The sequence below is a fragment of the Sinocyclocheilus anshuiensis genome, unplaced genomic scaffold, assembly GCF_001515605.1.
Source record: "Sinocyclocheilus anshuiensis isolate Anshui unplaced genomic scaffold, SAMN03320099.WGS_v1.1 scaffold1305, whole genome shotgun sequence".
NCBI classification, from domain to species: Eukaryota; Metazoa; Chordata; class Actinopteri; order Cypriniformes; family Cyprinidae; genus Sinocyclocheilus; species Sinocyclocheilus anshuiensis.
The window spans coordinates 538,713-564,704 of record NW_015552694.1 but is presented as its reverse complement, the minus strand read 5'-3'; the positions used below and the strand labels follow the sequence as shown (position 1 = coordinate 564,704).

Genomic DNA, 25,992 nt, shown 5'->3' with positions numbered 1-25,992 from the left:
GTACGCCAGAACCTGAACAAAAAATTCCTTTATAAATCCCAGTCAGGGGAAGATTGTGCGTACGTGCACCTCCACCCCGACTCCTCCCCGAAATCACCATATATAGAGCTTCCAATGCCTAGTTTTACTATGCATAACCTCATATGCATATAATTTCCATGCACATTCCATCCAGGTTACACCATGTTTAACACCATCAAAGGTACAAGACATTAAGGGAATATGAGATACGGACTATAAATGCCATTCGTGCCATACATAATTTTTTATTGCTAAAAATCATCCAGTATCCTTGTTATGTTTTAGAATAAATATATCAAAATATCCATAAAAACAAAACTGTTTAAAATAGTTCTCTAATATCTCATTCTTTTCCAGTGGCCAAATAGTATTTCAATTATTTTAAACAATTCAAATCAAAAGTAATTTATGCAGTTTTGCTGATAAGGTGAACATCTTTTAGCTATTTTTAGTGGAAACAGATAGGCCTATATTTATTGCAGTGTAAATAGAATTGTCGGCGCATCACTGACAAAATATTTTAAAAAGGAAATGTGCAAATTACCATTTTCTTCAAGCTGTATCTTTCAAATACAGTGGTATTTTTCATAATGTTGTGGAGATGCCTTCACACGGCACCAACACCTCCATGCAGCTGTGGTTGTACAGTAAGCTATTATAATTGGCCCTATTCAAACCAGACAATGGACCGTTCGACCACCGAATCCAGAGTGTCTGCCATAATATCGAAGTAAGTGCGCATCATTGATCATTGTTCTCACTAAAAATATTTTCTCATAATATTTGATCTGCAGTTTAATTTAAAGATGAATTATTGTGCACCTATAGCTCTCCTCCCTGTCATTAAAACATAGCATGCCACAGGAAAAGTGATTAAGCGCATCCACTATAAATATGTTTTTGTTTAACTTCTGTGTAATGACTTTATGTAATTTCAGTGCTTATCTCCATTAATGAGAGTGGAATATTTAATATTATATGTAAATGTGTATATCGAAATGAAAACAGAGTTTAAAATCGTTGTTTACTTCATTACTTTTCTCACTCCAGGAAAAAAAGAGTGTGTACGCATGGTCTAGAATGTCCTTACGACATTTTAAGTTTATTTTTTATAAATCCCGATATGTGATTGGAAAAATGCGTACGCAATTTCTATGCCCATTTTGTGCGTATGCAACGTTTATAAATGAGACCCCTGGTACTTCAGGACCAAACTTGGTACACTAGGCTGACAGAAAGCCTCTTTCAAATGCTTCCATGCAGATATTTGCGCATGTTCTCTCTGAAGAGCATTCATGTCTGATATTTATTGTGTTACTTGTTTTAAAGCAATGTTTACTTAATAAAATGAATCCTCAAAGGCCACACTGCATTGTTTTAATGGATTATTTACTTTACAATTAAACTAGTTACTTCTGGTAACCTGATTGGCTGAGAGGTCTTTCCAGCCGTGTGAGATTATACTAGTATCAGCATTTCACATTTGTATCACTCTGCTTACACCATTTGTCCCAATAAGCATCATGGGAGGTGCAAACCCACTATAATTTTACAAATACTACAGTTGTTGTGTGACAGAATGTAGTTTTAAAGGGTTAGTTCACCCAAAAATGAAAATTCTGTCATTAATTACTCACCCTCATGTCGTTCTAAACCCGTAAGACCTTCGTTCATCTTCGGAACACAAATTAAGATATTTTTGATGAATTCTAACAGCTCTCTGACCCTCTCATAGACATCAATGTAATTATCAATAAGGTCCAGAAACCTAGCAAGGAGATCGGTAAAATAATCAATGTGACATCAGGGGTTCAACCGTAATTTTACGAAGCTACGAGAATACTTTTTGTACGCAAAGAAAACAAAAATAACGACTTTATTCAACAATTTGTCTCCTCCCTGGTGCCATTTTGGAGAATATCCACTGAACTCAAACAGCGTATGCTATTCTGTGTCAGCTGCGTCACACGGATACGTTTTACACATCGTTTACGCTTTGAATTGAACGAAAACAACGTATCCGCGTGACGCAGCTGACACAGAATAGCATACGCTGTTGTATGCATTAGCATTTTTGTTTTCTTTGCATACAAAAAGTATTCTCGTAGCTTGTCTATGGGAGGGTCAGAGAGCTCTCAAAATTCATCAAAAATACCTTAAATTGTGTTCCGAAGATGATCTAAGTTCTTACGGGTTTAGAACGACATGAGGGTGAGTAATTAATGACAGAATTTTTGGGTGAACTAACCCTTTAAGAGCAGGTTTAATCTTCAAATATGCAGTTTATTTATATAAAGATTTATTTAAGAATTTTCAAATAGGCACTTCGCTGTTTTCTGAGATGTGAGCACCAGGCCGTCAACGGCAGTTCAGTGCTCATATACCATATATTACTGGTTATGAAATATTATAGATCAGTAAGTAATATTTTATATAAATAATAGTAGCAATTAATAATAGTATTTGGTATTTCTGTGTGTTAGTGATGGTGATTTCAGTGCAGGTTACATTGTTATGCCATTTGCGCCTGCAGTTGAATAACAGCTGTGCTGAAATAGAGCATTATCACACTCCTACTTGTGGTTTTGCTCATTTATTAATTAGAATGAATAAAACATTTAAATAGTTAAATTAAAAAAAATAAATGTAAAAAAGCAAATTCGTTTTTGGCTGTAGTATTAAAAGAAATGATAGAGAATTGTGAAATTTCATTGGTAATGGTACTAAAATGTTGGTATTATGACAGCACTAATGGAAATAACTTGAATAAATTATATAAAATCTGTGTCACTTCTAAAGCAGTTCATTATGGTTTGCTTTTAACCGTTACCATTCATCTCACTAATTTCCAAAAGCTGATTTTCAAAAGCATATTTGTTCATTTAAAATACATGTTACTATCATCAGTATTCATTAAATCACTGATCTAAATGTTTAGGTCAAGATTACATTAATCCAAAATTTAGAAGACGTTCAAATTTAACACTGCTTTCCAAAAGTTGTCAAATTATGCCTTTAAAATACATTACAAATAAACTAGATGCATTTAATTGCAAACAAACACAAAATGATGTCATGGCTATATGCTAAATCCAATGGTTGAACCCTCAGCACATAGAACTAAGTTTTTAATAAAGATGGTATTATAGCAGGAAAGACACATTGCTACAATTAATTGTCTGGCATTGAAAATGAAGAGGTCTCTTACACTATTTGCCCTAGGAAGCATTTAACGTTTTAATACATCATTTTCGTTGTAATCCTAACACAGCTTACTACTTTTGCAAGTGTACTCATAGTCAAGTTGATAATTGTAGGATCACCATTTATTATTGAGCCTCCCCTTATCAATTGTTAGTTGAGGACATATAAGAAAACAAATCTTGCAGGATAAGTAACAAGACAGTGCTGACTAGGCAAAGCATGCAGGTCTAAATGCTATCATCACTGTTCTCCTAGAATCAAAACCAATCACCACAAGAAATACCTCGACAGATTGCCAGTGTGTAGATACTGAAGGAAGCGATAGTGTGAACACTCAATGTAAGGGTGTTCGCTGAAGAACGTGTGGCAGCAGTTTTTGGAATGCTTCCCCCCCTTTTCTGGGCTTACTTGAGAAAATCATGTTCAAATTCAACCACTGCAAAACATTGAGATGTGTAGAGATTTTCCTTTTCTGTAATGGTTCACAATGGATCTTCAATATTATTTTCTGTAAACATGCTACTTTAATCAGAAAGGTCACAGATGATTTCAAACAAATGATCACATCTAAGATGCATAAAAACAAGCAGACATTTATGAATCTAATCTATATAAAGTGTTGACACATCCTTGCTTTAAAGTATCCTGTGTTCTGGGGATCTATTCCCTGACCAACTTTCTTAAAGACAGATTGTGTGCAGATCTGACTAAAAATAAGTTCCACTTCCTGATAACTCTTACATTTTCTGATAGTTAAGAGCTCATTAAAAAGATGGGCACATACAATTAAAAACCCATGACCTATATATTAAAGTCAGATGGGACACAAACTAAGGCTGTCAAAGATGAAAGTAATCAGTTAATTTGTTTTATTCAGTTTTAAGGCATTCAGTTAATCTTTCTGGCTTACTGAACTTTGAAAATGGTATTACACGTTGCAGTAACAGTGTTCAGAATGTTTACTGATAAATCCTTGGCTAAAAAACATTTCATACTTAAACTATGTTTTAGTACTGAAACCGGCAACAGCGTTCTTGAAAAATGTTTAGACTATTCCAACCGGTCTTTATAAGTCAAGCAGATCAGAATGAAACAATTTTAGTATCAACTTGGGAAAATGTAGTTATTCTTTGCTAATTACAGTTTAATACATTGACAGCCCTAGCGAGAACACATTTTGAAATAACAGCTTGAAAACTTTTGTTTGGTGAAACGCGTCATCGACTCTGTAGTAAGAAACAGTGTTAAATCATCACTTACAAAATTAAGCACTGCTGTAATGCTCTTATTGACTGTTATAATGGCAATTTCCATAATATAGGTCTCATTTAGTGTTTCTATTGAGAGTCTGGTAACTGGAACTGGGCCATTTAAAGTATATAATCAAACAAAGAAATCAGTTACAGTCTCAATGTTGTATTTGACAGAAAAATCAGCAGATAAATCATTAACTGCTTTTGGTGAATTAGCAAATGTGTCTACATATTTACAGATATTTTAAGGATTTTAGATGTTAGAATTTTATGTTTTTCAGAAAACACTTAAGACAAATAATCTGTAACTCAGCTTTACAATTAAGTTCATGACATGTTAATTTCAGTGATTACCTGTACTTATAAAAAGCAATGCTTCAATTTTGCCACAAACTACATTTTAAAAGTTTAATTTTATGGTTGGCTTTTATGATGAGAAAACTTGCCAACGTGTGCCAAACCATTTTCACACCAACTTGCCAGGTATATCTGACCCTGATCCAACTAAATTTGGGAAAAGAAAATCATCATATCACTCAGTCTGTTCTAGAGATACTTCAATCACTGCAAACATGTCTGAGAAAATGATTTCAATCTATACAAGATACAAATTAGAGAACTTTTAATAACAAAAAGATATTTTCCTGTTTATTACTAATGTTTTCCAGATTGTTAATGCAAGTTGGTGATCTTTGCTGCGCCATGTGCTGGTTTATACTGACTGATGTGGCTATGAAGAGTATAACAGTCTGGGTGTGGCATTACCAGATTAAAAAAATAAATAAAAAATTGTATGACTTAACTCATTTAACTCAGTTTGACTCAATTAACTTTCAGTTTTCAGCTAATCTGGAAACAGAAGGGTCGGTTTCATGTCAAATCAACTAAATTTCACAAAGTTTAATTTTGGTAATATTTTCATGAATAAAGACAAACATAAATAATGATGAAAGCTAAAATATTAAATGTCGTGGATGTACATTTACTCAGCAATCCACTATTTTGTAGCGCGGTCAAAATGACAATTTTGGAGCCAAATTACAGGGGGTAAAAATGACAACATTGTTGGTACTGGTAGGTCTATTAATAAAATCTGTCGACTTGCACGCCTATAACAGTGCAAGTATTAAAGATATTTTAATATACTTTTAGATTTTGGTTCAAAAACTTTCCTTTTCCAAAGTTTGCGTGCATGTAACTCAAGTATTAAAGATATCTCAATAGATTCTGATTCTTAAATTTATTTTGAAATCTTCATTTTCAAGGCCCTATATGGCTCGATTCCATAGATATGGGGATCTCAATGCAGCTCCATTTCCAAATTTTTTAATTTTACCCATTTTCAATAATCGAAATCCAAATGTGGGTCACATTGCATACAACTGATTCTTATGCCTGAAGAATAACTAAATGTATATAAAATGTAGTTGTTGCAGCTTGAATAAAATATATATTTTACCCACCTCTAACTTGGCTCTAAATTTCATGTGAAAATTGTCATTTTGACCCCTCTCCCATGACATTAAATATTTTGGCTTTCATTTATGTATTTCTTTTACCAGGAAAAAAAAAATATCAATATCATTTTTTTTTTTTAAGACGGGATCTCACGTTGAGTTGACATGGAATGACCCAAGAGGCATTTCTTCAAGACAATCTAATAAACAATATATGTCATTAAACACACACAAACACAAGGTATCATGCTTATATGGTTACTTACAAAACTGCTTAAAACAAATGCACAATTACTCAACCATCCACCCATCTTGGCACTTGGTACCAGCATTCTCCAAAAAAGCATCCGATATGAGACATTTCTTGAAGTAATTACAAGTCTTTACTATTAATTATTTATTTTTGTAATAGTAAAGACTTGTATTTACTTCAAGAAATTTCTCATACACTTACTTGACTTAAAGGAAAATGTAATTACATTTCTAAGAGGTCTCTAGTAATCCAGCACAGAAAATTGGAGGATCTGCATCTTGCATGTCAACATATTGTCTAGTCAAGACAAGAGTGATTTCATTTGACAGAAGAAAAAAATGAAATTAATGGATGCAGGGCTCGACAATAAGGACTGCCCGATGGCCCTGGGCCAGCATGAAAGACACTGGGGACAGGTGATTGATTTGTCACTGCTGGGTCGTCACTAAAGTTTATCATTTGCACTTCGATTTTAAACCATTTAAGCACAAGATGACATGAAAGAAAACTGAATGCTGAACTCATGCACTGTTTTCTGTGCACACAGACCCAAAGCATAGAGCACATGAACACACAAATACATACAAAATTATCTCAAAACACCCATCTTAGTGAGTATTCTTGAACACAGTTGGTTATCTTAAAGGGGCCATATGATGCGATTTCAATTTTTCTTTTCTCTTTGGAGTGTTACAAGCTCTTGGTGCATAAAGAAGATCTGTAAAGTTGCAAAGACTAAAGTCTCAAATCCAAAGAGATATTCTTTATAAAAGTTAAGAGTCAGCCAAGCCTACCTAAAACGGCTCGTTCTAACTACGTCACGATGTGGGAAGATTTGCATAACGCCGCCCAAATGTTCACGCAAAGAAAGAAGGCGTAACTTTTATGCTCGCTGTAGTTTTGTTGTTGTCGCCGGCGCCAACCCAAATATTCAGATGTGTGCAGCACATTTTATGGAGGACCGTTTCCTGATCCTGGGAGAGTAGACTACAATGACTCTACTCAAAGACACTGTAAGTAAGTTTTTTTATATTTAAAGAGTTTTTATATTTTATATTTTTTATATTTAAAGCGAGTTTTTTGGGCAGTGTAGAGTAGGGCTTGTTGTTTGTCATTTCTCCGATGACAAATGCAGACATGGTTTTATGTTTACGCGGTGCAGTGCGGTGCGATGCAACGCAACGCAACGCGTAAAAAGACAGTATATGTCATTATAATCCATAATTATGTCCCCACTGGATGCAACGAATGCCTCTCATTTATAATGGGTTTTCGTGTTTTTGAATCATCGCTCCGGCCGGACAGGGCATCACAATATGGTAAGGGGTGTAACATTTCCGTCACACGCTTGAGGTATTCGGCCAATCATAACGCACTGGATAGCTGGCCAATCAGAGCACACCTCGCTTTTCAGACCGATGAGCTTTGTAAAAATCAACGCGTTTCAGAAAGGCGGGGCATAGAGGAGAAACAATAATGTACAGCATGTGGAAAATAATGTTTTTTTAACCTTAAACCGCATAAACACATTTCATTACACCAAATACACAAAATAATGTTCTTTTTAGCAGCATCATATGACCCCTTTAAGTGAAAGCAAACAGTTGAAAAATAAATCATTATACTGAATCTGTGCCTAACCTTCTGATGTCTGTGTCATTAATGTTAATTAAACAAGACAAAAGACAAAAAGAAAATCTTGATTGAATAGCTTTTGTAGCTTTAACAAGGATTAATATATATATATTTCATTTATAAAGTTTAGACTATGCAATGATATTTTACATTTGATTATTGAATTTCTGGAGCTGAATACTACTGTTGGACCTACCTGAAAAAATGCATTACAAAGCATTGTTTATTCAGTTTATACTTTTGTTCTTTTGTATTTATTTGTAGGGCTGGGTTTTGACACAAATTTAACAATTCGATTCGATTATCCTTCACAAGCTTGTGATTCGATTTTATTCCGATTCGATTCGATTCGATTCAATATTGATTATTTTGGATACATATCAGGTACAGGACATGGCAAATTTTCTCAAGGAAAAAAATCTCTCAACTAATGCTGTTAAATATACCTGAGAGTCAATAATATGGAAGGTTGAAATTTGCTGATTTGTATACAAACACTTAAAATATACTCAAAGTTTTTGTAATATTAAAGTTATAATACTAACTTTAACTTTAAATTACACAATTATATTTCTACTCCAATTAGTTTTCTAAAATATAAAAAATGGTGGTTGTCACCATTTAAAAACTTGACTGATTTATTCAAACAAATTAAATATTGAAGAACAGCAAAAAACAATTATAATGAATATGTTATAGGATGCATATATAGCAAAATGCTCCTCTCTAGAGTTCATTTTTCTAGTTGACTAATGAGTTCATGGCCACCGAATATGTAAATTCACCGAATGGTAAATGTGATGCTACGTGACACATTGTTTACAAGCTATTGTCGTCTTTCCGCATTTGAAACACTGATTGAGCGATTACATGAGACAGGATATGGATTTGGTATGTTGTACTCTTTCTTTTAACATAGCTTTGGATGTTCATTCATGTTTATTTCATGCTGTAACTGCTATTAAAGCAGAGGAGACGATCAGTTCACAGCGATCTGTCACTCAGCGCCAAAATGGCATTTAATATTTGAATATTGTAATAAAATGGACAAAATTTGAAATCTGAGACTTTGTTTCATTTCAAAAGTAACAAATCAAAGCTTATTGCAAATTATTGGATGGGAGGCGCGCTAAAATGTTCCGTTCATTATCTGACAGGTGAGACTAATCGATTCTTGGGATTTATGAATCGATATCGTTTCATAAATATGAGAATCAATTAAAATAGAGAAATCAATATTTTATTACCCAGCCCTATTTATTTGTGTTAATTTGTTTATTCATTCCAGTTTTATTATTCAGTGTTCACTTGCCTTTAATTATGTTTTAACTTTATATTAGTTAGGCTAGTACTTTTTGCTGTGGTACTGTAATTGGAATCTAAAATTGTGAAATTAAACTTGTAAATGTTAGTGTCATAATAAGCTTGTTTGTTAGAATACAAGGTTACATGGGTCAAAAACAATGAAAACAATAACTTTTATTTTTTGTGGCTAGGTAAATAAAAGATTAAACCACAGGGCGACCGGGCCAGTAGAAAAAAAAATCCTTAATGTTGAGCCCTGGGATGCTTTATTTCTCATATTTATATTTTCAAAATTGGAATTCACATTCCATGCCAAGATTTGTAAGAGACCTCTGATCTGCTGAAGGAAAAATGAGGAAATGTGCGTTTGTTTTGTTTGAATTTCATCTTAACCAAAAATGAAACCACTAAACACATAACATTCACACAGGTTTAGATAAACACATTTATTAGATGAAGAAAAACTCCACTAAAAAGAGCTCTGCTAGCCTACTGCTGACTGTAGCTGCATCCAATAACACAGAGCAGAACATTTAGGGGGCTTTTACACTGGGCACGTTTGCTGCGGTTCGAGCCCGGGTGCGATTGTTCCTGGTGAAGCGTGCACACGCAGAGAGAGAGACACCGCGTGAACGCCGAATTGATTCCTCTTTCACATACACACAAAGTTATGCTAAAAAAACCCTTTTGGCAAGTATTCTAGTAAAAACAGTCAGTTATGTCTTAAGTGAAAGTAAACAGCTGAGAAAGAAACCGGATGTGTGTCAGTATTAGGTCTATTTGGTCTTAAAGGTCCCATGGCATGAAAATTTCACTTTATGAGGTTTTTTAACATTAATATGAGTTCCCCTAGCCTGCCTATGGTCCCCCAGTGGCTAGAAATGGCGATAGGTGTAAACCGAGCCCTGGGTATCCTTGGTATTGCCTTTGAGAAAATGAAAGCTCAGATGGCCCAATCTGGAATCTTCCCTTTATGTCGTCATACGGGGAAAGGTTACCTCCCCTTTCTCTGCTTTGCCCGCCCATGAGAAAATGAGCTACTACCGTGCGAGGCGAGCGCAATATTTTTTTTTCCTCGAGAGACATCATGGCTTGCAAACGAGCGAAGCATGGCAGTTGCCCCGCCTCTCTCCTCCTCATTAGCATTTAAAGCTACAGACACAGAAATGGCACGTCCTAAGGAAAGCTCATTGTGGGACTGGCTCGTAGTGGCTGAAATTCTGCACCAAGGCTGAATTTCGGGAAAGAGACTTCAGATACAGTACTAGGGACCACTTAGGCCTATATAAAAGCATCCAAAAAGCAGCATGTCATGGGACCTTTAAAGAAACAGCAGCCAATAAATACCTGGCTTCTGTCCGCTAATCAAATAACACCACAGCTTTAACAAAGATTCATCTTTATTTAACGTGTGAGCACTATTGTGTTATTTTACACTGAATTATTACATTTCTGCACCTGAATACTACTGTCACTGACTTTATTTGTAACTGTGTTATATTCATCTATGCATGTAATTTGTGTAATTGTTCTTGTTTCATTACTGACTTTTTTTAGTTAAGCTAGTAGTTTTTGCTGTAGTATAGAAGTACTTAAAGTAAGCTTTCGGTAATTTATATATATATAAATATATATATGCTGATCCGAAAAATGATCCGATCCGTGAGTTTTATGATCCGTTGCACCACTAAATTAGTGGATTACCATTCATTTGCCTCTCAGATTGCACTTGCTACAAGCAAATACACTGCAGGCTCACTCTCGCTCGAATCCAAGGTACATCAGCAACACTATCATCATTTGTATGTGTTTTATTGAAGTAAATACATTGTAATCGGCTAAAACGCATGCGCAGGTTACTTTACTTCCTGAAAAAGTGCGCACCCGAGTCCGTGTTGCTTTCATATTCACACAAAACCGCGCCACAGTTCGAGTGCAACCAAACTCCGAACACCTCCTTCAGGTAGTCTCAGGTTCGGTATCCCAGTGCGCAACCGGGTTCGCCTGACAGTTTTCACATTAGCGATTTTTCATGCGAACCGTGCCCTGTTTCAAACTAAACTGCCACTGTGAAAAAGCCCCCTTAAAGTGATAGTTCACCCAAAAATTTAAATTTTCACCCTCTTTACTTTAGAATAATGTTTATATGTGAATAAAAGCATAAATTAAAGTCTTTATTTACTACATCTGTATCTGTTCATAAGTGAATAAAAGCCTACATTAAACCTCTCCATTCATATGGATTACGTCTTTTTGATGCATCAAAGACTACGCAACCAAAACTTTCAATGGATGGACAAAAATGCTAAAAGAATATTAATATTTTAATATCCATATCTTCATTTGTGCTTCAAAGATGAACCAGAAGTCTGGAACTTTGGAGCGATATGAAGATTTTTTTTGGATGGAGTATCACTTTAACTGAATGAATTAAATTTAAGTAGTTGTACACTACAATTTGCAGTTGTTATTTGAACTGAAATGTGTTTTTATATTAGAAGTATTACAATTATTAGTATAGTCCCTGTACTACAGGGGTGACAGAATTACCAACTGTATGCAAAATAATTATTGCATTAATATTTACATTTACATTCTTCAGACTGTGGCATAAAGTCAAATGACTTTTTCAGGACTAAATTAACACACATTTTCCAAGGAAAATGGCTTTTTTGAGCCACAACAGATCTGAATGTAAACTATGTATCAAAGCTTTCTAGCTCTATTCCACCTGGTTTCATGAGATTGTCAATCAAAATGAAGGCTCTATGGCAGAGCTTTTTTTATTTGTGGAGATCCTCTTTCACACTGTGATGTCACATAATAAAGTACTACATAAAGTCACATAATAATACATTTAAACATAATAATGCATTTAAAAATAAATAACTAAAACGTCAAAAAACAGTAAGACAGTGACTTACTCCGGTTTGGCTCCTTGGATCAACAAGACATTAATGCACTCCATGTTACCGGCCCGTGCTGCTTTGTGAATGGGTGCTTCACTCACATAATCCTGAAACCATATGGAAAACGCACATTTAGATGGGCTTTCACATCACTTGAACAGTTCTTCACTAAAAATGCAACAGACAGGCTGACAACATTCTAGACATCAATTCAATGCCAAAAACAGGTAACAACCATCAGCATGTGTGAATCTATAAAAGCTATTTGTGCATCTTTGGTTGATATCAATCTGAAGTAGGGAATCTAAACAAACACTCTACTGTATAAGTGAGTCATAGCCAAGACATTGAACTCTTCACCCTAACACAACAGCTCCCCCTAAAGGGTGTAAACTGAAGCACAGAGGATAATTTGCCATTAAAGGGGTCCTATTATGCTTTTTCACTTTTTGAATTTTAGTCAGTGTGTAGTGTGTAAGTTTGGGCATAAAAAAGATCTTCAAACTTACAAATCTCAAAGTCCACTCCAAAGGGAGATATTTCATTTTTAAAAAATCCCTTTTCAAGAACTACAACGAACGGCTCGTTTGGACTACAGCGTTTGTTTTCTGGGTTTTGTGATGCGGTCCATTAGAATATCATTAAAATGGTTGGGGGGGTGGGGAGGGGCGAGGTCGTGGGTTAGAACCTTGGTTGAGTGCGTCAGACAAGAAGATGAAGAAGAAAAGCAGCTGTAGGCCTCAAGTTTTCACAAGTTATTACACGTACCTGAATAATTATGTATGTAAATATGTATGTTACAATTATGAAAAAGTTTTTATAATACATTTCTGACAGTACAATACTGGACAATGAACAATGATGTAATCTGCAGAATTTACACTTCAATTATGAGACTACAGTGTTTCCTATACATTGAGTGCGGGTGTTTTTATATCACTGTATTTCTAAGGAAACCGACTGACTTCAGAAAATTGGATTTCATTTTCATTTAATCGTGCATGTAATGTCTGATAAAGCAGTGTTTTTTTGAGCAGAGCGCTGCTTTGTATACAGCCGTTACCGGGGAATGCGTGCAAAGGTTCTGCGCGATCCTCTTGTTCAATATTCTCGGGGTCTGAATCCGGCTCAAATTGATATGGCAATATTGACTAAACCAGAGCAGACGGAACTTGCTGCTTTGGCAAGGGGCGTGGCACTAAAACACCGTCTAAGCTGTTCGCCAATCACAACGCACTGGGACAGCTAACCAATCACATCACATTTCGTTTTTCAGAAGGCGGGCCTTCATCAAACCCGGAACTAATCGAGCCGTTTGTGCCAGGATGGGGAGAAAGGTGTTGTAATAATGTAAATGATGTAAAAAATAATGTGTTTTTCGAACCACCAAGCATGAGAGCATGTTCTAGTACACCCCCAAAACAAATTCAAGACATTGTAAAAGAGCATAATAGGACCCCTTTAAATAACCCAGATAATGCCACAAAAAGTAGGTCAAACCAAAATAATACAGTAATACAACAGGGATATCTCACTGTTTTGCAAATGAAAATAAAAGTATTGAGAAAAAATAAATGTGCTTTTTGCAAACAAATATAAAGAATTGCAAAAGAAAATGAAGTATTGCGAGAAGAAAAGAAGTTTTGCAAACAAAAATAAAGAATTGCAAAAGAAAATTAAGTATTGCGAGAAAAAAAGACATTTTGCAAACAAAAATAAAGAATTGCAAAATATAAATGAAACAGCACAAAAGCAATGATTTTGCAATACATATTTTCCATGGCCATATCTACTAATTTATTTGCAACACTGCTTTAATTTTGCGTTTCAGTCAAGTTTGAGCTTGCCATACCGTTTTTCCTTTTGCACTTCACATTTCTGCGCGTCTCAATGTGCCTACTTATACTACGCCCTTAAAGTATGTACTCTTTTGGTGAAGAAAAAGTACACACTTTTGAGTGTGTAGTAGAAGAGTAGGCAAGCTTTGGGACATACTATCACGTCACACAATTGGGTCTTTAACAGACGCTCTGTCGCATAGATACACGCACCCGGTCACTGTAAACAGTTTAAATATGTTTTATTCGTGTTTGTAGTTATGGACAGAATCCTTCACCAAAGCGCAATGGATTGTACATTGAGACGCAGGGCCACTTTCTGGCACTGTTTTGACGTGGGGGTGGAGGCAAGGGACGGGGGCGTGTACAACAGGTCTGGGCATGCTTCCCTGGAAGTGACGTCATCGGCCCGAGACGTAGCTCACTGATCCAGGCACTGTCATTGAGCAGAGGCATGCGGGTGGATCGTTTCCTTTTATTCACTAGAATTAAAACACGCATGTTTTCATTTGATTAACTTTATTAACAAATGTATATGTGTATTAGCAGCGTTTGCTCAAGTTAAAGAAGTTCCTCACTCTAGGCTTTCCAAAAATGGACACGACTAGAAATCAGTGGTTAAGTTGTATTTACAACACTGTTCCAGAACACTTCAACCCAAATATTCAGATGTGTGCAGCACATTTTATGGAGGACCGTTTCCTGATCCTGGTAGAGTAGACTACAATGCCGTCTGTTCTGACTCACAGACACTGTAAGTACGTTTTATATATTTAAAGAGTTTTTATATTCTTTTGGGCAGTGTAGAGTAGGGCTTGTTGTTTGTCATTTCTCCGATCACAAATGCAGACATGGTTTTATGTTTACGCGGCACGATGTAACGCAATGCGTAAAAAGACAGTATAAGTCATTATAATCACGGCACTCTTCGTGTGAAATTGAATAACTATATGAAGTGGTATACATATATACATTTTCTGCCATCATGTCTTGAATTTGTGATCATTCTAAATGCATTTTAATAGACTGAATCATGCAGTGAAAGAAAACACACTAAATGCGTACACGCACTAGTCTAGACTTCACGTAATGTATGCGTGCGCTCTGTAGGGATGTTTTGAATGGTTTTTGCAAAATACTCGATAATGTAAAATCGCACATCGTTAAAACAACAATTACGATATTATCGCACACGATATATATCGCACACCCCTAGGCAAGGGCCGTAACATTTTTGTCTCACGCTTGAGGTATTCGGCCAATCATAACGCACTGGATAGCTGGCCAATCACAGCACACCTCGCTTTTTCAGACCGATGAGCTTTGTAAAAATCGACGCGTTTCAGAAAGGCGGGGCATAGAGGAGAAACAATAATGTACAGTATGTGGAAAATAATGTGGTTTTTTTTACCTTAAACCGCATAAACACATTTCATTACAACAAATACGCAAAATAATGTTCTTTTTAGCAACATCATATGACCCCTTTAATCAAATGAAAACATGCATGTTTTGCTAGTGAATAAAAGAAAACGATCCACCCGCATGCCTATGCTCAATGATGGTGCCTGGATCAGTGAGCTATGTCTCGGGCCGATGACGTCACTTCCAGGGAGGCATGCCCAGACCTGTTGTACACGCCCCCGTCCCTTGACTCCACCCCCACGTCAAAACAGTGCCAGAAAGTAAGACGCGCAGAAACGTGAAGTGCAAAGGGAAAAACGGTATCGCAAGCTCAAACTTGACTGAAACGCAAAATACAAGCAGCGTTGCAAATAAATTAGTAGATATGGCCATGGAAAATATGTATTGCAAAATCATTGCTTTTGCTCCGTTTCATTTATATTTTGCAATTCTTTATTTTTGTTTGCAAAACTTATTTTCTTCTTGCAATACTTTATATTTGTTTGCAAAAAGAACATTTATTTTTTCTCAATACTTTCATTTCCATTTGCAAAACTTTATTTTCTTTTGCAATACTTCAATTCTTTTGCAAGTATATGTGGCTCTGTTTTGACTCCATATAACTCACTTCCTCTCAAACCAAAGCAATAATACAGAGTGGACTTGCTTGTGAGCATTATTCCCCTCCGTTTCTGTGCATGCTTGTGTTTGAGTGGACATATTTGATGTCGGTCACTTTTAAACAATAAAAATTCAAGTAATTGCAAGTCAAGCAAAATAAGTTGAACCTGATTAGGGATGCCTGATTGATTGGAATGGGCCAATGAGAATAATGACTTTCTACAGCAGGGGTGGGCAAACTACGGCCCGCTGGGTACTTTCATCCGGCCCGTGAGGCAGTTGGTCCAAAATGACAAATTTGATGCAATATCAGCAAAATCTAATAGATGGCGCTAGGGCTGAAACGATTCCTCGAATACCTCGAGTAACTCGAATACAAAAAATCATCGAGGCAAATTATTTGCTTCGAGGCTTCGTTTAGTCAATTTACTGTAACTACACACGGAACACCGTGTTTCCCCACGGACCATTATTACTGTCGCACAACCCGATAAACGCTGGACCAGACCATAGACTGTATAAAAACAGGGACCAGACTTTAAAAAACAAGCACTGGACATAATTAAGACTGTAAATCATCTTTAATAAAGAAAAATGACTTCTTATCCGATTACTCGATTAATCGATGGAATAATCTGTAGAATACTTGATTACTAAAATAATCGATAGCTACAGCCCTAGATGGCGTTGTAGCCTGCAGTGCGGCATATAACAGATACGTATGCGGTATATTTAGTCAGAATTAGAATGCGCTCCGTAATATCGTCAGGGCTGGATTTAGCCTAATTATTGTGACACAGGCAAAGAAATGCTTGGCCCCCCTTACCTATTACTATGTACTATTACCACCCCAAAACAGCAAACAAAAATTCATCACAATCTATGGAATTTCTTACATCGTTCTCTATCGCAGAATCTCTTTGCTGATTACAAAGCATCATTTTATTTTAATGTTAGTAAAAGACCTTTAATATAAAGGGCCTTTAATATGCAGACTAATGCAGTTATGAGAGAGAGAAAGAGAGAGAGAGAGAGATTAAGCATGTGCGAATTACCAGAGTACGGCATGTTCGTACATTTCTACAGCGAATCTGTAAGTTTAACTTCTTCAAAAACAGCGACATTACTACATAGCTACTGAGAAATATCATGTAGCTTTTCAGTTTCAAAACTATACTGCTCAAGTTGCCGGTCAGCGCTGACAAGTTTCTGTGCGCATGGTTGTTCCACGTGTGCTCGCGACGATGAGACCACATACGTATTTTATTGTCTATGCTCCCGACTGTGTCTGTACTGTATGCATTTGTAGGAGAGAGCGGGAGAAAGAAATAAAGATGTGCATAAGAGAGAACGGGAGAAAGACAGTGTGCTTTTCATAGGTAATATAAAGTAATTTCATGGGGAAAACATGGAAATAATTTGTCGTTTTATCCTATTGCAAAGAGTATACTTTCTTCCTCTGTTTTCCACACAAGTTTTTATGGAAATGGATAAAGTACTATATTTTCCGGATTATAAATCGCATTTTTTTATCATCTGAAACGTGCTGCGATTTATATTCCAAGCTACTTATATGATGCAATCGAGGTCAAGCGCAAAGCGCGCACATTTGGATTGATGATGAGCAGGGCAGGACTTGGGGGGGGCGGGGGCCCCTGGGCTTGAGGTTATGTTTATGCTTATACCTACATTACAAATGCCCTCAAATAGAACATCATTATGGAGTAACACAAAATACACAAACATATGCTTTGAGGTTCATAAATAGTACAATTAATATGCAACATGTCTAGGCTATAGTCAAAGTTTAAAGGGTTACTCCACCCCAAAATGAAAATTGTTATTAATCACTTACCCCCATGTCGTTCCAAACCCGTAAAAGCTTCGTTCGTCTTCGGAACACAATTTAAGATATTTTGGATGAAAACTGGGAGGCTTGTGACTATCCCATTGTCTGCCAAGTAAATTACACTGTCAAGGTCCAGAAAAGTATGAAAGACATCGTCAGAATAGTCCATCTGCCATTAGTGGTTCAACCGTAACGTTATGAAGTGACGAGAATACTTATTGTACGCGAAGAAAACAAAAATAACGACTTTATTCAACTATTCGTCTCCTTTGTGTCTCTCCGCATCACCGTAGCGCCATTTTGGAGAATATCCACTGAACGTAAACTGCGTACGCTCTTCTGTGTCAGCCGCGACACAAGGAAACGTTTTCTACGTGTATTTACGCTTTGATTTGAGCAAAAACAGCGCATCCGTGCAGCGTGGCTGACACAGAAGAGCGTACACTGCTTGTGTCCAGCGGATACTCTCCAAAATGTCGCTACGGTGATGTGGAGAGACACAGAGGAGACGGACTATTCTGACGATGTCTTTCATACTTTTCTGGGCCTTGACAGTGTTATTTACTTGGCAGTCAATGGGACAGTCACAAGCCTCCCGGTTTTCATCTAAAATATCTTAAATTGTGTTCTGAAGATGAACGAAGCTTTTACGGGTTTGGAACTAAATGGGGGTAAGTGATTTATTTTCATTTTGGGGTGAGTATCCCTAAAAAAAAGCCAGAGATGTTGGCTTATTAGTATTATAAAAGTTATTGTCATATCTGTGTCCTTTTATGTCAGATTCTTATTTAATCAATAAATTCAATCGAAAAAAAAAAGGCATCCTGGCTATTAATCAAATGAAATCACCATCAACAAAATTCATAGATGGATTGTGCATAAATGTTAAGTTTAAATATAACATTTTAATGTAGAAATATTAAATGATTGCAAAAATGAAATACGCTACTTATTAAAATATGAAACTACAACCGCCAGTAGGTGGAAGCAAGTGACTGTCTTGAGTGAGACAGTCTGAATGAGTGAGTTGAATCAACTGCTTCGTTTAAAAAGCTGATTCATTTGAATCATTTGCTGGTCCGTGTAACGCTGAGGAACAAAACACCGTTGTTTGGAGACACAGTGGTTCTGCTGTTTGTTCTATTTTCTTTCTGATGGAGCAAAACGGAATTTTGTGTCTGAAAATTACTCTGTAAGCTGTTGTTTATTGTACATTTGCGATCGTGCAGATATTCTAAAAAAAAAAAAAAAAAACAGGAATCTTGTTTGTGTGATAGGCTAAGTCCTATACCATAGGCATAGCTATGTTATAAAAACAGAAACTCATTACATTGCTATTTTTTTATTTAAAATCATTTTGATGACATTTCTTCCCCACTATGTGTAATGGCAGTAAGACGAGAGAGAGGGCTCAAAATTCATCAGATGATCGCATAATTTAGTGGAACATTAATATAGTAATATAGAATCATCCTCTGTAAAGAAATTAGGTGTGAACGTTTGAGAATTTATCATCTTTCTAAATGTGCGCTTGGGGCTAAAGGCTTAATAGAGCGGTCTAAAGTAGCCATGTGATAAACCAATCGTTGCAGACGCGATTCAATAGCCTACATGTGTCCTTCTTCTATGTGAAATAATCATAAATACAAGTTTATGCTGTTTGATTGTGGCCTCGAAGGTCGTAGTTGTAAGCTGTAGCCCCGGCTGGCCCGTTTAGATCGTGCGTGCGCAGTGGAAATGCAGCGAATCATTTTTGAATTCTGACTGGCAAATAACGAACAAATCAAACAAACGTAAACGTGCAAAGGCGGGGCCCCCTACAAGGCGGGGCCCATGGGCTGCAGCCCACTCAAGCCCAATGGTAAGTCCGGCTATGGTGATGAGGCAAGTGAGTTTGAATAGTGCATTTCCCATACTCCGGTAGTTTCAGTTTCACTTTAATTATAATTTGTTTAGGCTGGGCGTTTATAATAAATGTTTATAGTGAATGCCACTATAATTTCAGTTTGTTTTATACTTATATTTTTGTTACCTTTTCTGTTCTGGATACTGCTAAATTTAAGGGATTTGTTTTGGAGTGAGGGGAATATAAATACATGTTTATAATGTTTGTAAACGTTTAGTTTATTTTACATTATTTCTGAATGAAATGATAAAATGTGTCATACATCAATCGACTTAAACACCAATGCAACTTATCTGTGCCATAAAGTGCTCATAAAAAATAAGGTAGAGACGGTACAAGAATAGATCTATATACAAGTATACATACAGTACAGTAACTGAGTGTCAATTTAGAATAAAAAATAAATAAAATAAAAATCACAGCTTCATTTGTCATACATATACTATGCGGCCCCTCACTTATATTCAAAAACGTGATGTGGCCCTAGAGTCAAAAAGTTTGCCCACCCCTGTTCTACAGAGTACTCTCTCAACTTGGCTGTTCACATTTTTTTCATGCAAAACACCCAACCATATACTTTAAGACTTCAGCATCACTTTCAGCAAGAAGCTTGGAGAAATAATGAAAAAAATGTTTTCAAATACCTATCCTATAGCATGGGAGAAACATGGACAAAGGGTGTAAGACAACAGACCTAATCCAGCAGTTAAGAAAAGGCACATTCTGAGAGGTGTAGGAAACAATACTAATTTAGACACTTAAAAGTTCATTCTTGTAACCTGTGATCGTTACAGGCACATAGCACTTGCTCTGTGACGAGAGAGATGAATGGCATGCTGACACAGAAACAAACATGCAGCTAGGGAGAATGTCTTGTTGGATTTTGTTCAAGTCCTCTGTTGGATCCATTAACCCAGTGCAGCACTCAGGGCCGATAATGGTGCAGGCTCCCCCTTGCGTTGCAAGCATGTAATCCAAGGCCACTCTGTTCTGTAAGATCATTATCTTTTGCGAAGCGAGAGTGTCCGTGATGTTACCCAGGGCCAAAGCCGTATCATTGGCCAGTTTCTGTACAGAATTCGATAAGCTTCTGACTTGATCAAGGGCCTGTATGACACCATAAGACGGGATTAATGCTCCAAGAGTTCTTGACCACCATGTTTGTGCACAAGTGAGTCCTGGAATGAATGCATCTTCTTTGTTCGTGGTAGGAGCTGAATTATGTAGATGTGGAGCCACCCATGGGATTCCTGCTCCTACTGAAGGCGGATGTGGCATGCAAACGTTCTTTCCAGCAAACAAGGCGTTTCTTGACATATTCATCAGCTCTAAGAATACGTTGTTTCTGGAATCTACACTTTGTGCGATGTCCATGATGATTACCAGTACGGCAATCTTGATCAGGTTGATGGATGACTGAAGTTCCCATATGTCCTGTTGCATTCGGTTCTTCCCTGGGCTCCTCACTGGTCCGTGTGTCCTATCCTATCCCTGTAGGTGGGGAAACAACTTTACAGTGGGACACATGAGGTCATCCAGGTTTTCCTTCCCTGACACAACACTGCAGCTGCTGTAATCAACATCACTTGATGTGGTCCGTGACACTTAGGCTGTAACGGCTTGTTTCTGAATGACTTTATCATGACCCACTGACCTGGGATGATTGTGTCCACCTTCTGGTGGAGTCTGCCAACACAACTCAACTCTCTCTCTGGCACTCTCTTTAGCAGCTACATCAGCAAGAGCATTACCTTTAGCTTCCGTAGTATTAGTTGTGAGATGTACTTTCACTTTGATCACCGCTAATTTCTTTGGAAGTTTAGCAAAAAGTCTATCTCTTTCTCTTGTATGCTACCTTTCACAAAAATTATTTTGTCATTGTGATGGATTACAGGGGAAAGGTAGCTACTCACAGCCCTAACAGTTAACACCTGCACAAGCTGCTCTAACATTTCGGTGAAGTGGGGAGGGGCTGCTTCAGAGTAGTAAGTAGACTGAGTAGGAGCTGAGTAAAGCTGTTAATTTCTCCTAATATCTTCTTGCTTTTCCTACACTCTTTCATCCAGTGTCCAGGTTTACCACAGTAATGACAACTGCCCTCCCTCTTAGGACTTTTACGTTTCTGTCGGTTATCTGTGTTGACCTGAAAGGATACAGCTGCAATCTTTACTCTAGCTTTAACATCAGAGTCTCTTTCCCATGTAGCTAACCTGTCCAAGTTGTTTTGCAAACTTCCAGTGGACCATGTTAGATCTAAGAACGGCAAAGCAGATCTGTACTCTGATAAAACGCCATCAAACCATGCTCGAACTAGTGGTCCTTTATGATCCAGTACCTTCTCTGGAGTGTCAGCTATTCCACTGTATGCTGCAGCTGACTGACAAAACCTTTCAGTGTATTCACTCACAGTTTCTTCTTTCCTTTGCACACAGTTAGTGATTCTGGACCAGTCTATTTTGGGTCCCATGATATTCTTTAGAATATTCAAAACACCTTCTCTCAAATCGCCTTTACTCGCATGTTGTACTTCAGAAGTAACAGCAGACTCAAAACCGTTGAATTCAGATTCAGTTAGAATTTGTGACATCAGCTGTGTGACTTCTGCTAACGACATGTCATAGAGACGCATTTTGCTAATCAATGCTCTTCTAAATTCAGAAAAATGTGTGCGTGCTGAGGGTAAGCTCTGGGAGAGTCTCTCTATATCTGTAGGTCCTAGTGCTTTGGCAACAGCTTGTACTTGGACAACAGAAGAGTTGGGAGGAACACTTTCAATTCCCTCAATTCCCCGAGATCTTCTCCTAGCGCCACATACCTTCACTGAATCTACAGGCACATCAGTTACTGATTGGATGCTACATCTGTTTCAAAGAAAGCTTGAAAGTCAGGATAATTGTTATCAGGCTGACTAACTTCTTCCACATCAGTTTTTGCTGCAGCTTTGTTGCGGTTCAATTTCTTAGTCAAAGAGGATACTCTAGCACGGAGCTCTTTGTTCTGTTCCTCTAGCTCTGAGTTACGCTGAGACTGTTGTGTAGCTAGCGCTAAACCAAATTATCTGTGGCAGCAGATAATGCCTTTCACATTGTTCTTGCGTATACATACTCCTAGTACCTTTTTACACTCATCTACAGACCAAGTCTTGTCAGGAGAGAGGAGGTGACAGAAGTGACTTTTGCTTGATTCATTATCTGATGCCCTGCATGAGGGCATCTTACGTTTACAGTCTGTCTGTTAGCCAATTTTGTAGGAATTACTGTAATTACTGCACCTGTATCAAGCAAAAAATCTATCTCTTTCTCTTGTATGCTACCTTTCACAAAAATAATTTTGTCATTGTGATGGATTACAGGGGAAATTAAGCACTCACAGCCCTAACAGTTAACACCTGAGCAAGCTGCTCCAACAGTTCGGTGAAGTGGGGAGGGGCTGCTTCAGAGTAGTAAGTAGACTGAGTAGGAGCTGAGTAAAGCTGTTAATTTCTCCTAATGTCTTCTTGCTTTTCCTACACTCTTTCATCCAGTGTCCAGGTTTACCACAGTAATGACAACTGCCCTCCCTCTTAGGACTTTTACGTTTCTGTCGGTTCTCTGTGTTGACCTGAAAGGATACTGCTGCAATCTTTACTCTGGCTTTAACATCAGAGTCTCTTTCCCATGTAGCTAACCTGTCCAAGTTGTTTTGCAAACTTCCAGTGGACCATGTTAGATCTAAGAACGGCAAAGCAGATCTGTACTCTGATAAAAGGCCATCAAACCATGCTCGAACTAGTGGTCCTTTATGATCTAGTACCTTCTCTGGAGTGTCAGCTATTCCACTGTATCTGACTGCTGACTGACAAAACCTTTCAGTGTATTCACTCACAGTTTCTTCTTTCCTTTGCACACAGTTCTGGACCAGTGACCAGTCTATTTTGGGTCCCATGATATTCTTTAGAATTTTCAAAACACCTTCTCTCAAATCGCCTTTACTGGCATGTTGTAGTTCAGAAGTAACAGCAGACAAAACTATTGAATTCAGATTCAGTTAGAATTTGTGATATCAGCTGTGTGACTTCTGCTAACGACATGTCGTAGAGACGCATTTTGCTGATCAATGCTCTTCTAAATTCAGAAAAATTTGTGCGTGCTGAGGGTAAGCTCTGGGATAGTCTCTCTATATCTTTAGGTCCTAGTGCTTTGGCAACAGTTTGTACTTGGACAACAGAAGAGTTGGGAGGAACACTTTCAATTCCCTCAATTCCCTGAGATCTTCTCCTAGCGCCACATACCTTCACTGTATCTACAGGCAGGCACATCAGTTACTGATTGGATGGCTACATCTTTTTCAAAGAAAGATTGTAAGTCAGGATACTTGTTATCAGGCTGAATAACTTCTTCCACATCAGTTTTTGCTGCAGCTTTGTTGCGGTTCAATTTCTTAGTCAAAGAGGATACTCTAGCACAGAGCTCTTTGTTCTGTTCCTCTAGCTCTGAGTTACGCTGAGACTGTTGTGTAGCTAGCGCTAAACCAAATTCTCTGTGGCAGCAGATAATGCCTTTCACATTGTTCTTGCGAATACATGCTCCTAGTACCTTTTTACACTCATCTACAGACCAAGTCTTGTCAGGATGGATCTCATATTTCTGAGTTAGTTCTTGTCTAACTTTCTCAGTGACTATTAGGTTCATTTGCACTCCTAACAGTGATTTGAATTCGCTATCTGACCACAAAGGAGTCGCGAGACCACCTTTTTCAGTTGTGGGGATCAGTCTAGCATTCTTTCTAAACATTTTGTGAGTTTCTATGTTACCACACAATCAAAACACTAAAACTTCTCTGATCAACAGAGGGTACGCTTGTTAACACATCAACTATTGTTAACCTTCCTTGGCAAGGCAGAGGATAACAAATTTACTAGCACTTTACGCTAAACTTCCCTGCTTAAACAGAGGGTAACCAATTCTTCTCTGCCGAAACAGAGGGTAACAGATATTAACACATAATGTTAATCTTCCCTGCCTGAACAGAGGATAACCAATTCTTCCCTGCCAAAACAGAGGATAACAAATATTAGCACGTGATGCTAATCTTCCCTGCCTGAACAGAGGATAACCAATATTAGCACGTGATGCTAATCTTCCCTGCCTGAACAGAGGATAACCAATATTAGCACGTAATGCTAATCTTCCCTGCCTGAACAAAGGATAACCTTCATCTCTAAAATACATTTTTTTAGAGAATAACTTAGTTAACCAAACCCTACAGCTGTCTGTTAACTCTTCGCTGACGGCGCAGAGGATAACAAATGTGTACTGGTCTTAAAGGTTATTTTGGATAGAGTGGCACTCACCTACCCTTGGTTGTACAGAACGATTCAGTCTGGAACGAAGTCAGATCTTTGTTGAGCTTGAAGTTTCAATCTGGATTCAGGTGAGGAGCTCTATCCGGGTCACGGCACCAAAACTGTAGGAAACTTTTTCCTCGTCGAAGCAGAGACCAGGAGACTATTGGGTATCTTCAGCAGAGTTCTTTATTGAGAACGCGCTGCGTGGCGCTGCAGTCATCAAAAGCCTGACTAAGGCAGTAATACATTGTAGTTTATATACATTTTAAGGGGGCGGGATACATTCCGTAGAGGTGGAGACAATCTAACCCATAGCATGCAAATGAAGTACAGGCAATCAGCCCAACACCGGCATTTCCCCAGCCTTGATCTCATCAGCATAACAGTGTCATTCAAATGCATAGGTGCTAATCCAATCAGTATAACTACTCAAAGACTGCGGCAGAGGCACCAACAGCCATTACAAACAAAAGGTGATCGTCTCAGTAATCCGCAGCCCTGATCTCATCAGCATAACAGTGTCATTCAAATGCATAGGTGCTAATCCAATCAGCCTGACAGTATCGCCCATACCTTCACATTATCATAGAGACAAAGGCACAGCTGTGCCTTGAGCTTAGCATTCACCTTTAACTTGGGACCCTGCCCAATGGTCAGGAAGTGCATAAAGACAAAAGGTTAATGTCTCAGACACCTGGGCTGCCTGACTTGATCTTCTTCGAATGTCATCATCTTTACCTCAAAATGTAAAACACAATGTACATAACTTTTTCAGTTTATATACGATTACATTGGAACCTAGATATAACACTTTATAAATTTGTATAAAATCTTTTGTGGCGATGGCATCTCTATCAGGCATAAGTAAAATAACAGTAACATGGGTTACAAAATGGGGTATATTTCAAATATAGTTTTTAAATAACTCCTGAGCAAATAAGAGTAGCACCTGTTCAGTCTGCACATATTCAATATTAATTCAATAGAGAATGTGTATTTATATACATATAT

General features: G+C 37.5%; 1 protein-coding gene across 1 annotated transcript in view; it reads right to left on the bottom strand.

Moving 5' to 3' along the window:
* Nucleotides 1-25,992, bottom strand: part of ankrd10a (ankyrin repeat domain 10a) — a 39,916-nt gene that overhangs the window by 5,033 nt on the left and 8,891 nt on the right. Inside the window, exon 3 of the mRNA XM_016459379.1 lies at nt 12,053-12,144. Coding sequence (XP_016314865.1) covers nt 12,053-12,144 — 92 coding nt within the window. The remainder of the gene's footprint in view (nt 1-12,052; nt 12,145-25,992) is intronic.